Source organism: Zeugodacus cucurbitae, chromosome 5 (assembly GCF_028554725.1).
Source record: "Zeugodacus cucurbitae isolate PBARC_wt_2022May chromosome 5, idZeuCucr1.2, whole genome shotgun sequence".
Classification (NCBI taxonomy): domain Eukaryota; kingdom Metazoa; phylum Arthropoda; class Insecta; order Diptera; family Tephritidae; genus Zeugodacus; species Zeugodacus cucurbitae.
Window position 1 is genome coordinate 66,053,504 of NC_071670.1, and position 13,869 is coordinate 66,067,372.

The 13,869-nt window shown below is 33.1% G+C and overlaps 2 protein-coding genes across 5 annotated transcripts; both read right to left on the reverse strand.

Moving 5' to 3' along the window:
* Window positions 1–7,119: 7,119 nt before the first annotated feature.
* On the reverse strand, window positions 7,120–8,271 carry LOC105211851 (uncharacterized). Its single transcript, XM_011183515.3, has 4 exons — window positions 8,044–8,271; window positions 7,798–7,980; window positions 7,543–7,736; window positions 7,120–7,485 (listed from the first exon to the last, which is right to left on the reverse strand). The coding sequence occupies exons 1-4, from the start codon at window positions 8,113–8,115 to the stop codon at window positions 7,266–7,268; spliced, it is 669 nt and encodes a 222-aa protein (XP_011181817.2). The 5' UTR covers window positions 8,116–8,271; the 3' UTR covers window positions 7,120–7,265.
* Window positions 8,272–8,735: 464 nt separating this feature from the next.
* Window positions 8,736–12,113, reverse strand: LOC105211728 (uncharacterized). Of its 4 annotated transcripts, none has more exons than XM_054231471.1 (4): window positions 11,625–11,901; window positions 9,320–9,373; window positions 9,078–9,257; window positions 8,736–9,014 (listed from the first exon to the last, which is right to left on the reverse strand). In XM_054231471.1, the coding sequence occupies exons 2-4, from the start codon at window positions 9,341–9,343 to the stop codon at window positions 8,802–8,804; spliced, it is 417 nt and encodes a 138-aa protein (XP_054087446.1). In that variant the 5' UTR covers window positions 9,344–9,373; window positions 11,625–11,901; the 3' UTR covers window positions 8,736–8,801. The 4 variants fall into 4 exon arrangements, with proteins under 4 accessions (XP_054087446.1, XP_054087445.1, XP_054087444.1 ...); XM_054231470.1 differs by having other exon boundaries at window positions 11,621–11,901; XM_054231469.1 differs by lacking the exon at window positions 11,625–11,901 and adding an exon at window positions 11,909–12,113 and having other exon boundaries at window positions 8,737–9,014.
* Window positions 12,114–13,869: the final 1,756 nt, after the last annotated feature.

Genomic DNA, 13,869 nt, shown 5'->3' on the forward strand with positions numbered 1-13,869 from the left:
AAGATTGGCTTTGATAGTTTTTTTACTAGCGCTAACAAACTAAGAAGCTACTAAAACAAACTCATTAAACTAACACTATCTTGCAGTTCTAAGTATTTTAGGCACGTTCCTGGTGTCGGTCTCCCTCCAGATTGTTGAAAACTTTAAACAAATTTATTTAAAGTTTCTATGAGATAGCCTATTTAAATATTTACACATAAACAAATGCTGCCAACTGACTTTTAAAATAGTCCCACCACTATGGTGAATATCTCCACTGTAATAACTGTTCGATTTTCTCTCTCGATGGGAACTATTTAAGCAAGTTTCACTGTATTTTTTCTGCTATTACTATTTAATGGGCGTTAAATAATTATTTTTCGCATAGAAAATGTCAACAAAATTGTGCAATACACAAATGAGTGATTTTAATTAAGTGCCTACAAGATTATTGTGGAAATCCACTTGGTGATAATTAAAGGGCTCCTGCTATGGACACAAGCAATATAATAAATATAATAAAAACAAATATGTATTCAACAAATCGGCAATTAAATACTGAATACTCGTGGCGTAGCGAATATCTTGCAATAATGAGCTTAGCAGCCGAAGTCATTAATTGTGACAAAATAGGTGTGTAGGCATGCTAATTTCAATAAATAAGTTATTTAAAGTTCTTAAATTATATATGTGTCTATATTATTATATCTGTCATTATAGTATATGTAGGATTAAACGGCATTTGAATGCAGCGCATGTTGTTGTAATCTAAAATGCGTGCCACCGTAAATTGAGGTGTGACGACGATTAAATATTATTTAATATTTATTTTCAAGCGTAAAATTGAGAGAAATTTATAGAAAATTTTAATTGCATTTCTGAGTAATTAAAATATTTAAAACAATTTACTTCTGTGCAACATTTTGCGACGGTATGAAAAATTTATCGATATACGAGGACCGTTTGTTAAGTGCGTGAGCTGTGTCATTCTGAACAAAATTTATTAAGTCCTTCAGGACTGAACAGAACAGAAAATTGTTATACATACTTATTCCAAAAGTTAGCGCAACGAAATCAACAAAATCTCTGTTTAGTGAAAATATATAGCTCTACCAGACCTAGCAGAATATTGATGATATTTTCTTGATTAAGTCTGATCGCTAATCGCTAAATCGAAAACAGATTAATTAAAGCAAGTTTTTCTTGAAGGATTCCTCAATGCAAGACATCCATTATTTTGATTTTTTTGGGCGAAAAATTCTCTAGTCCTATTGTCAGTCAGTAAAGGAACTATTTAAACTGATAGAGCAATTAAAAAGTTCGATCTAAGTAATCAAAAGATTCTCATTCGCATCTTCTTAATATATGATGCAGTTTCGTGGACGATGGGGCAGCTCTGGAAGTATTTACTGACGAAAAGATAATCTATATGGTCACCTTAATGAATATCGACTTCTGAAAGGCTATCCAGTGGTGGAAGAGAAAGAAAACGGAAAACCAACAAGAAGGAGAAAGGGGAAAGATCAAGTGGAAAAGTGCTTTACTTCACTTCGTGTTTCAAAATGGTTCCTCTTGAGAAACTACTGTTGAGGTACATACGATTTGGTTAAGGTGATCAGGTTGGTAGTATGACAGGATCAGTTACATTAAAATTTAAAAATTTTCCATTATCTAAAATAATATTCCATCTAAAAAAGCTGCAGTGAATAATTTATTTCAGAACTTATCGCTTGTACCATGTATAAAAATATATTATATAAGTTGGCTCGGCTAAGCCAACTTGACAATGACAGTGAAATTATATTGATTAACTGTTTTCCCATTTCATTTTGAGCCGAGTGTCAAATTAAAATTAATCGCATCAATTAAGTGGGGAATACGTCAAAAATTCAAGTAGCGATAATAACAGCAAATAAATAACTGGCATGCTGACAATGTGATTCTCATTCTTTTGTTATTGCACACACACACGCATTTGCATACAAATTACAGCAAACACAGCAGGAATAATGGATTTGTAGAAGAAACAAAGTCGTAAATAGAAAATTTGTGCAAATAAATAACATTACAATCGTAATACCGTTGCACATTGTGCGCTAAACGTGCATTAAGTAATAGCTAATAAGGTAAAAGTGAAATAATATTTGCGATGAACGGCGCCTGTTCTAAATACACATACAGTGACATACATACATATGTATGTGTGGATGGCAACTGCGCATCTTTCTTCTGTTTGTTGTTATTTTCTTTTCATTTTGTTTTTGTTACAACAATTGGCTATTCGCCTATTATTTGTGACTCACTAGCCTGTTTTCCGTTTGTTTACATCGTTTTCAAGGCTTGTCACCAATACAGTAGCAAACTGGTCTTATGCAGCTTATCTCATCCCCATCTCATTTTGTTCTCATCTATTGTTGGCGCAAAGGGTGTAATTTATCTGATTATAATCAGTATTTTAAAAAGTGGGATAAACCGCCAGAGACTTACTGGTGAAATAGATAAATAGGTTTATAAATGTAACTTCAATTTTCCATCTTTTATATTGTCAATCAAAAATATATTTTATTTTCATAATGTTTTGAAAATTTTACAAAAATAACTGCCAACTTAGGCAACTTTTAAAAATTAGTTGTTGCTGTTGTTGGTAATACTACAAAAGAGTAGTAAAACCATGACAATTCATCTTACATTTTTTGACGAGTTAAGTTGTATTCTTAATACCAAGTTGTAAAATTTCAACTGACAAGAAGTTGAGTTGTAAACCGTGTAATATTAATACTAATTAATATTTGCATACAAATGTGTGAAACTGTAAAATTTCAACCGAAGTGTAGTTGAGTTGTTTGTACGTCAACTCGGTTTTGAGTTGTGTTTATAATATTACTAAATGATGGTTTCAAAAATTTATCAAATTGTAAAATTACAAGCGAAGTGAAGTTGAGTTGAGTTGCAAATGGCGTAATACATACATAGTGGAACTTCTCTAACTCGAATCACCATAATCCACAAAAAAATTCGAGTTAGAGAGACTTCGAGTTATAAAAATGTTCATTAAAATATACATTTTTCAAAACTTACTTCACAACAAGTTGTATTAAAATACATTAAAACATGTATTTTGCAATTTAGTTTGTTGCAGTTTGCCATTGTTTGGCGCTTGACATATCTCATGCCTTTGTTACACTATTTAGGAAATCTATAAGTATAAAATCATATTCTTTGTTTACCCCCATACCATATAGAAAGACTCTTTTAAAATTGTTCCCTGATAGTAAAATTTTAAATTTTGTATAATGTCCTGGTCGAAAAGTTCGATTTATGGAAGGAAATTTGTATGAAATTTGACTTCTATTGACACTTCAAGAGTTCGAATTATGGAGAACTTCGAGTTAGGGAAGAAAATTTTTATGGAATTTGGCTTCTAAACGCTATTGCCAATTCAAGTGTTCAAGTTATGGAGATCTTCGACTTATAGAAGATTCGAGTTATGGACTGTATTTACAAAAAAATATCAAAATGTAAAATTACAACTTAAATTAAGTTGAGGTATAAACTGGGAAATATTGAGTAATGATTATGCTATTACTAAATAATATTTGTAAAAAAATTTAAATTTAATTTATTAAAAAAAAAATTTTATAATCAGATTTTCTTTTATTTTCTTTGCTTTGTATATCAAAAATTACTTGTACAACCTGTAGATCTTCTAAATCGTACTTCACAAAAACTTTAAAATTAACCAAAATTCTTTGTTTTTTTTTGTATTTTTTCTTTTATCAACGCTATGAAATGATAGTTGTCAAGTATGGAAATTCGTTTCAGAGAAACCGAAGGTCATATGCAATAAAATTGTGTAAATTGTTGGTATGATTGACTCTATAAAAGTCCACATTGAAGGCGATAATAAAACAATAATATTTTTCAAACAGTTATTTATTTTTTTTAGAGAATATTTATGCTGTAAAACCATTTGTTTAAAGGAAATTGCTTTGATGTCATTTTATTTGTTACATGCTTAGTTATCTTTTTTTTTTTTTAATCGCCAATTTAGCTAAGAATCGTCAAAGAAGATTACACCGGTGCCGGTAACTACACATTTTTGCATACATACATATAAACAATAAATAAAATATGACAATCGAGCGCATGGTCGGGCCCCTCTAATTACAGCCAAAGCGGTATTTTATAAAGAAATTTTATTAGGGTGGTCATTAAAAAATTCACGTTTTTTTCTCATATCATAATCTGTAATATCGCGGATAAAGATAAGAAATATATTTTTCCTTATTATAGATGGCGAATATATGATAAATTTGACTGAAGGGGGTTATCCCATGTGATGGGCTAAAAAAAAATTAGTTTTGTCATAAATTGCTTACTTAGAATACGGTAGTAAAGTAAAGTAATTTTCTGAAATTCGAAGTCGTTTTAAAGATAAAACAGTTAGAAGAAGGAGCAGTTCGAAGCGCTCAGTTGGCAGCTGGAAACTTAGAACGCATTTTTCTCAAAACCGTGTTTTCCAAACTTTTCTCCATCGTATCTGGAAAACGCCTTGACCGAATGACTTGAAATTTGCTACATTCAGCACATGTAAAATTCCAAATACTAAAAAAACGCAAAATTGAAAAAAAATTCAAATGTCTACCAAAAGTTAAATTTTTGGTATATTCACTTGATCGTAGTGCGTTCCATGTATTTAAGCTTACAGATTAAAACGTCACTAACTTTTTTCGTTTCGATTCAATCAGCCAAAATCGTGGACTCGTTTCAAAAATCAATTGTTGGAAGCTTGTTCAGTCCAAAATAAAATTTCTTTACGACTTCATTGAGAAACTTGAACTGAGTTCTTTGCCTTAATCATCTCTAAAATGTGTATTTAATATTGTCGACTATTCGTGTATTAAGATAAGGTTTGAGTTTTATAAAACCTGCTTAAAAAATATTCTTATCGCATCTAAGGACCACCCTATTGTGTTTACATAGTAATATGCATTGTTCTCGAGCAACCACAAGCAAGTCGCTAGCATCATCGTAATTTAGAATCTAAATTGCCGGTGGTCAATTGAAATAAAGATTGAATACGAGTAGGTATCTACATGTGTATGTATATATATGTATATATACATACATGTATGTGTGTGTGTGTGTTGCGTGGTTGGTTCAATGCATAATTAGCCGGCGGCGGCGCATTGCATAAATTGTTTGTAATAATTACCGCATAACTGTCGTAACTTGCATTTTAAATTATGCAAAACCATTTAAAGCCACTTCATGTAAGCGCTTATGTACTACTTTATTAAGTAAATGCTTACAGCTAAGTGCGGCGAGTGAGAATATTGGCTGTGAGTTAGCATTGCGCAGAAGCAAACATTTCATATGAATTTTAACTGAAACGTTTTGTTGTTATGTTATTAATAAGAATATTATTACATTATTCTGTCGTCACGACTTTTGCACGTGAATCACAAACCAGCGAATGTTAGCGCACAGACATTCGCTTGAATGTGTGTGTTTGTATATGTAGTTATAAGTGTGTATTTGCTTCGAACCACTGTTGTTGTGGCGCTGTTTTATCGCGATTTGCCCGTGGTTACTTTAGTATGCGAGACATGCGGTTTGCAGCTGAATTGAGTGGGGATTTCCGACAATTCGAAAACTATTTACAGTCGATAATCTTGGACTTGTAAGCCGCACTCATCTTGATTTTACATTTAATGCCAATTTAATTGCCATTAATGGCGTAAACGAAGATTCGCGAAGTATCCAAATGTAATGTATATAGGTATGTCTGGAAATACTTGCTGGTGTATTTAATTATCTTCTATTTAACTTGTGATTTGATAGGTACATAAATACATCATACAAGCCCACTATAATATAATAAGTCACTCATACGCACTGGTACTCTTAAGAAGAGCGCAAAACCAAAAGCTGTTTTACAATCATAAGAAAGGGTAGAAAAAATAGGGTGCTAATCAAGTTTACTATTAACAGTTGTATCTCTTTGCCATTAGAAATCTTTAGTGAAAATTAATGTAGTAGTTCAGTGGCGATGCGAAAAACCTGTCTAAAATACGTTCCTTGAAACATAATTTCTGTCAAGAGTGAAAAAGAATCTGTCAAGAGTGGACTTTGGAATATATTTTTGGTGGAAAAACAATTAAAATTTCACGGGTTTGGAGAGTCAAATTGTCAATTTTTTTATTATGTTGATATGCATGCCCTCGAAAACGATAAACATTTCACCAGTAATTATTACTTATTTTGTCTGTAGCAGTCACTAAGGTCAGGGGTGTTTTTAAGAGGTGATTTTCGTTTGTTCAAAGCTCACATTTCGTTGCTTGTTCGTGAATTCTTGGCCAAAAACAATAGTGAAGATGCCCCAGCCTCCATATTCGCCAGGCACTGCTCCATGTGACACGGACGTTGCTTTACAAGCATACGAGAAATCGACGAATATAAGTGATATATGATATCGAGTGGGGACCATTTTCTAGGCAATAACATTAATAAAGACTAGTTCTTTGTTTTCAAAAAAAAAAAAAAATAACGAAAATTCCCGTAATTTTTTGAACACGTCTCGTATTAATGAAATTGTAGAATTTGAAAACTGCAGAAGGATACGTATTACCTGCGGAAGGAAAAAACATAAAGAACTAGTTAGACGTAACAGTATCAAATAGTTCATAAACAGTCTATATTGGTCATCCCCAGGGGGAAAGTTCAAAATCAATCATGATCCTGGCCCAAAAATCTATAAGTCTGATAGCAAACTACATATAAGCCCTTCCTTACACACCTCTGTCCGGGACTGTTTGAGTTTCTAATTGCAAGGATTTACATAATTTGTTGATCATGGACTTAATCCTTAAAACTAAGTAAAGAATAATAGGTTCCAATCATAACTGAGAAAAATACTAAAATTATAAAAAAAGTCTAAATGACTAATATCATTATAAGGTTTTCCAACGAACTAGATTGCTGTTCCGATTTTCCTTTATTTCCGATAAGAAGATAAGAAGACGATTTAATACTCTAGTCCTTCTTCCTTTGCTTTAGTTAACTAACATGATTCGTAATGAATTTAGCCAAAATCTAGAAAACATATAACTTCTACTGAATCAAAGAAGACGTCTCACATATCTCGGGTGGTAAACGCACACCCAATTTCAGTTTTTTGGAAAAAGATTCTTATTTGACATCAATATTTGTATGTAGTTCTTAATTTTTAAATTGTATTAAATATTTTTTAATTATCCAAACCAAATTTCTTACAAAGCTCGAATTTATTTTTTCTCTTTCTTATCATCGCATTTTTCCACGGGTTTTGGTTTCGGTTTCTTTTCAGGCTTCTTTTCGGGTTTCTTTTCGGGTTTCTTTTCAGGCTTTTTTTCGGGCTTCTTTTGCGGCTTTTTCTCGGGCTTCTTTTCTGGTTTCTTCTTTTCAGGTTTAGCTTTCTTAACTGGTTTTTCTTTCTTTTTCTTCGGACATTTAGGCTTATAATAACTGTTATGCAATATATAGAGACACAATTTATATTTTATCATGCACAGACAAGCTTACCGCTCCGACTTGGGTATCGCCTTGTGACACATACAGGCATTCATCAAATGAAATACACCTGAACAAACGCTGAAGGCGCCGGCAACAACCAAAAGGAACTGCGCATAAAATCCACAGAATGATATCATTACCATTATAAGACTTAAGCCAATTAAGAGGCACATGACACCAATGATAAAATTGAACATAACACCCTGCAGTAAGAAATATGCTGAATTGAACTTGTGGAACACTATTGTTTAAGTTATACATTACCAGCGGATCAATGCCCAATGTATGCAGTTTAGGCGTAAGTAGAACATAGTACAAATCCGGTATGAAAGCGGAAAAGATAAATAATAAGAATATAAAAACGGGACCACTAACTTCATTGCCCAGCACACAACTGGCAGTGAATGTGCAATAGAAAACTAATAAAATCGCACATCCCTCCAATATCTAAAGCGAAAATCGTGTGAATAAAGATTTCTTGAAGACTTTCTAGTTTTACGATTGTCTTACAGTATTGAGAAAAAAGTAAAACTTGCTCTTCTTGCGTTTCTTTCTATTTTCATCGATCCTTGTTGCTTTCATTGCAATTTACGCGCTTGCAAATGCCGATGATTACAGTTCAAAATAGTTTACAGCACTCAAGAAGTGAATGTAAATTGTTTAAATAAGAAAAAAATATATTTTTTTTAACTTTGTGCCCTTTGACATTTCTACATTTTCACTTTGTACATTTTACATATGTGTCAGAATCGTGCTTGAATCATTTATACAAGCGTCAAATCGTAATACCCGGTAGAAAATGTTTTTTTTTTTTTTTGTTATAACATGGAAGTGTTCTAGGCTAGGCTATTGAAGTATATAATATAGATCCTGTTACTATATGGTCTATAGTAGCAAAGAACTAAAATTTCACGTTCAAAAGTATCATTGAATTGATGCCTAAATATTTCAAAAGAGGAGCTACGAGAGCTCCGACGAAAATCATAATTTAGAATTGGAGATTATTTGTAGCAGATTTTATACCAGATCGATCCGTTGTCTTCTTCGTTTGACTTCTTTTAGACAGAATCTATCCAGCAAGCAATTGCTTACTCAAAAATTCTTGCTTAATACCGGTTCTATGGTTTCGGAGCTATACTATGAACCAGAACCTCCCCCCACCTGCACCAGAAGCAATAACTTGTGGCTAATTGAAAGCAAAAGTCACGCCATTTGTTATAATATTAAATTCTCATATATTAGTTAAACATTTGTATCAAATAATTTCTTTAACAAGTTTTACGAAATAAAACTTCGCCTTCATCGAGATTTTCATGCACAAACCACACGAATACCAGATGTATTATGCCGGCAATAAGCTCAATGATAGCGACAGCTTCTATTGTCGTTTGTATTGGATTGCCGCAACCCGTATTTGCGAGAAAGCCAAAAAGGCAGGCTAGTATGCACAATAAGCCCATCACAATGTTATAACAGCCGCCCTATAACAACAACAAATATATTAGAGACATATACACACGAATTGTAAATACCAAGCAACTCACCAATGCCGCATAGTATGGCTCTGATATTAGTATGCCCATGAGACAGAACAAAATATCCGGTATAATTGGTATAAAGATGAAGATCATTGACCACCATATAATTGAAGAGATCTCACGTGCTGCAACACAGTCGCTGTCGACCGCGTCGTGTAATAACACAAAAGCGATAATTTCAAGAACCTGCCAAGAAGCGAAATCAATTAACTTTTGTATGGACCACATACAATTCCAGTAATACCCACGAAGCACACAATGTAAACTATCATCGAGATAACGCAGCGCTGTACATGGGTTAGCTTTAACGGCATTATATCGAACAGAAATTGAAACGAATCAAAAATATGTACAATAATTAATGTTTTGTTACTCGCAAATAATTTTTCTTCCGATTGTCAGTGCTTTTGTTTTGATTCGAAAATCTAGACTCATGACATACAGACATATGTGTATGTAAGTATGTATGTGTTTGGAAATAAATTATAGCAGTTGAGTAATGTAGTAACTTTTCAGTAATGTAGTTTCGTATCGAAAAAATATTGTATCCACTTAATTACGGTAGAAAAAGGGGAAGACAAACTATCGAGTTTACTATCGTTAGAATTTGCTAAGGATCTAACTCTAAAAGTCACCACCGACGGAAATAAAGTTTGATAGGTGATGTTTTAAAAATCATCTCAATTCCGACGCGAATGGATTCAATTGAACAAATTTTACTTTTAGGATATATCCAAAGGTACACGCAGACGGTTCTGACCCCATAGAGACGCTTAATTTGATCTATGATGATCCATCAATAATTTGCTGTCGACAAATTCCCAGAACCTCGTAAAACGAGCTAGTTCTAAATAAGAACGACATCCGTCTATCAACATGCGCTAATATCACTCAAAATCGGTTCAAAGTGCGATCAGAAATTCAAAACGAAGCTAAGATAGGTAGATATAGTAATTCAAAGGCTCAGAAGCCGGAAGTTAAACGATAACTTAAGGCTTCCCGAGATGTTTTCCCACGATATTTTGAGAGATTTAAACCCAGGATCATTCCGGTTACGTACAATAGACTGTATTGGCAATAAAAATGCAGTTTGATTCTATTCTGGAATATCATCGACAAATTTCTTCTGATTTCAGGTGCTTTTATAATAAAACTAGCCGACCGCTCCGGCTTCGCACGGGTTTAAACAAACATTTCAAATGTTATAAATTTTTACACACGCTCTCATACATATGTATGTATGTACTTCCCTTTTCTGGCGTGGGTTCATTTAAAAAAGTAAAATTAAGAAAATTCGATCATGAAATTATATTTTATTTGTAATGAGCTAAATCTTGATTACGATGTTTGGTGTCCGTTGAAGATAGCGGAATAAAACTTTACACCAATATCGATAACAATTGCAGGAAACGGAAGACTCATAACGGAAAACGGCGGATATGATACAAACCGAAGTCTTCTAAGAACAGGAAACATTTATGTTAAGCCCTGAAGCTGACGCTGTTTCCGTCACTAAGAACTTTCTGGAGAAGGGACGTTTCCTGTCCAATTTCACTCTGTATTCGGTTGCTTCATTTCAGGTTCCGACAAATCATTCCCATATCTAGTTCCATCGGTTATCCCATATCCTTTCCGTTTCCGGATGCACCACTTCCAGTTTCAGTAACCAATATTCAGCCATCCCATTTCCGGTTCCGGCAATATAGTTATCCAAACCGTTTCCGGATGCCCCATTTCCGGTTCTGGTAACATCATATCCGGTTACCCCATGTCAATGACCCCACCCTGTTCACGTGAGGGCATTTCAAGATCACGTGATATTTTTGTTTACAGGTCAATGACCCCGCCCAGATCACGTGATGTCAATTCTAGGTCACGTGATATTTTTGTTTACATTTTTGTGTGAGGTCAATGACCCCACCCTGATCACGTGATGTCACATGAAGGTCACGTGATATTTTTGTTTACAGGTCCATGACCCCACGTTGATCACGTGATGTCATTACAAGATCACGTGATATTTTTGTTTACAGGTCAATGACCCCGCCCAGATCACGTGATGTCAATTCAAGGTCACGTGATATTTTTGTTTACATTTTTGAGTGAGGTCAATGGCTCCACCCTAATCACGTGATGACTTCTCAAGATCACGTGATATTTTTGTTTAAAGGTCAATGACCCCACCCTGATCACGTGATGTCACATCAAGGGCACGAGATATTTTTGTTTACAGGTCAATGATCGCACTCTGATCACGTGATATCATTTCAAGATCACGTGATATTTTTGTTTACATTTTTGAGTGTGGTCTTTGGTGTCCGATGTCTTTCTCTCGGATTATGAAGTGAGCTTGTATATTTCTAATATTTTGACGATTTTTAGTTTAAGATTAAGATTCTCCGGAGTCTTTTTGTTACCCTCACCTGGGAACTACTTTCAGAATATTTAGATTATAGCAATAAATATATCCTATGTTACTCGAGGTCAAAGCACTTTCGAATTTTTGAAATCGGCACAGTAGTTTTTGAGCTTATTCATTACAAACATACATACAAATCTTTCCTCTTTATAATAGTAGTATAGATAAGATTTCAGAAGTTCCGTGGGTTTCGAGGATACTGGATTGCCACCTTCTAACTTTGACCCCCGAATTCACTCGTTTCGTAGCAGTCTGAATGGTATATAAAAAATATTTTATGTAGCCACACCCCCGAGGAATGTTATTCGTAGTTGTTATGTCTGCAGTTTTAAAGGTCAACGGTACAAAAATTTATAAGCTTATTCTGATCCCTCAAATATTCCAAGTTTATTTCAACGAATTTAATGTCTAAATTTACCACGGCTTAAGTAATTATAAACGACGACGTCAAACGTAAAAACTAAAACGCATTTTTATTCAAGAAAGCGACTCTCGTTAAATTAATCCAGTGCATTGTGTGCACGCTTTTAAATTAAACAGCGTCACAATTAAGTGATGCAATCAATTTGTTTCACCCAATTTCGAACTTTCGCGGTGCGATTGAAAACAATCTCACTTAATTGATTTGTTTTGAACAGCTTTGTAAGCATCCTGTGAATAATAATGATGTAATGTGTATTGTTGGTGTTTTTGTGTGTGAAAATACCGTAATTTCTTATCTTTCTCAGACATGTAGGTGTGTACGACATGTGCTTATATATAAATACAGCAACTAATTAATAATAATTGTTTGATGTGAAAATTTCTCAATATGTAATTGCCTTAATTAAATGATAGTGTTATAATATTTAAACTTAATTAAATCTTGATTACTTGCGACGCAATAGAATTACATAGTTAATTAGAAATTTTAGTAAAGCAAATTCTCAGGAAATTAATGTTGATAACAGTATGTTCTATAAATGTTTTCAATAGAAAAAAGTATTAAATAAATATAGACGTTAGTAGATCAGTTAGTAGTTTTCCAAATTAAGTGGAAGAGATTCACATTAAAAGTTTATCAAACTGAACAATCAGCTGTCAAAACATTTTTTTGAGGTTAGGGTTTAATATGGTATTTGTGACAGCAAAATTTTTCCAATATAAGAATAAGATAAGATTTCATGGGTTGATCGGTATGAATAAATTAATTTTGAGGTTCTGAGTTAAGGGGCACACCTAGTGTAATGGCCTAAAAAAAGATGATTTTTGGGAATTTTTATTAAAAAAAACTATTTTATTAATTATTTCCAAATTTTAAGAATATATTTATGAATATATTTATACATGTTTCAAGAATATACAGTGAAATTTTTGAAAAAAAAAAATTAAATATTTTTTAAGTTATAGTCGATCTCCAACGGCGCGAAAAAAAGGTCCTTCACTGCTGCAGTGATTCCGGCCTTCTCCGTGGATGAAATCTAAAAAAAAAATTATCCTTAAACTAGATAATATTGTCTGTACAATGACCTACGATAAAAAAAAATCAAAAATTGACAATATGGCGGCTTTTAAAAAAAAATAGTCAAATTTTACCCAAAATTTTGGTCGTTTTTGGCCTGCCAAAATTCGATTTTTTGATCAAATCAAAAATCGATAGGTCATTGTACGGTGAACTATGTAAAGAACATGTAAAAAAAACTCGATAGTGATCGGATCATTTGTTTTTGAGTAATCACTGCAGCAAATTCGGAAAATGATGTTTCGAGAAAAACACGTTTAAAGATAAAATGATCGTATTCACTGTTACCGAGCGGCTGCTCTTTAAATTGCTATAACTCAAAAACTATTTGAGATATCGATTTGAAATTTTAATATGTTATTTTTAAAGGTGTAATCTACCGAATTATGAACCCAAAAAAAATTTATTTTTTTGAAATTTCATACTAGGTGTGCCCCTTAAATCAGGTATTTATAACAACAAAATTTTAAGTTTCCGAAACATGCGTGGAATAGTCTAGCCATAATAATTTTTAGATATGAATATCATTTTTTGGCTTTTGTTTAAGGCTTGGCCAATAATTTAGGACTCAAAAAGTTGGTTATGTTCCAGAGAGCAAATATTTGAGTAATCATTGAGGGATAATTTTGAACAATTTCAAAAAGAAAGACGAGAAGAGGCCACAACCAATCGCTCAGCCTCCTAAATGGTTATAAAAAATGAGATAAGAAGAATATAAACTCTGCATCTGGAATGCAGTCACAGATGGAAGAACTTGACTCCCTGCGCAGTTTCGATAACTTTATACGGCAAAAGCGAATTTTTTTTCTCAAAAGTTTTGATTTTTTAGCAGTGGCACTTAAGCGGGGTTTGCAAGGATCGCTACAATTGAAAATGGA

Excerpts from the sequence above, each read along its gene's own strand:
- LOC105211728 (XM_011183320.3), bottom strand. The coding sequence starts at position 9,385 with ATGCCGTTAAAGCTAACCCATGTACAGCGCTGCGTTATCTCGATGATA. Across the intron at positions 9,258-9,319 it reads TAGTTTACATTGTGTGCTTC|GTTCTTGAAATTATCGCTTT; the intron begins GTGGGTATTACT and ends GCTTCTTGGCAG. Across the intron at positions 9,015-9,077 it reads AGCCATACTATGCGGCATTG|GGCGGCTGTTATAACATTGT; the intron begins GTGAGTTGCTTG and ends TTGTTGTTATAG.
- LOC105211851 (XM_011183515.3), bottom strand. The coding sequence starts at position 8,115 with ATGAAAGCAACAAGGATCGATGAAAATAGAAAGAAACGCAAGAAGAGC. Across the intron at positions 7,981-8,043 it reads TTTACTTTTTTCTCAATACT|ATATTGGAGGGATGTGCGAT; the intron begins GTAAGACAATCG and ends TTTTCGCTTTAG. Across the intron at positions 7,737-7,797 it reads CATTGGGCATTGATCCGCTG|GGTGTTATGTTCAATTTTAT; the intron begins GTAATGTATAAC and ends TTCTTACTGCAG.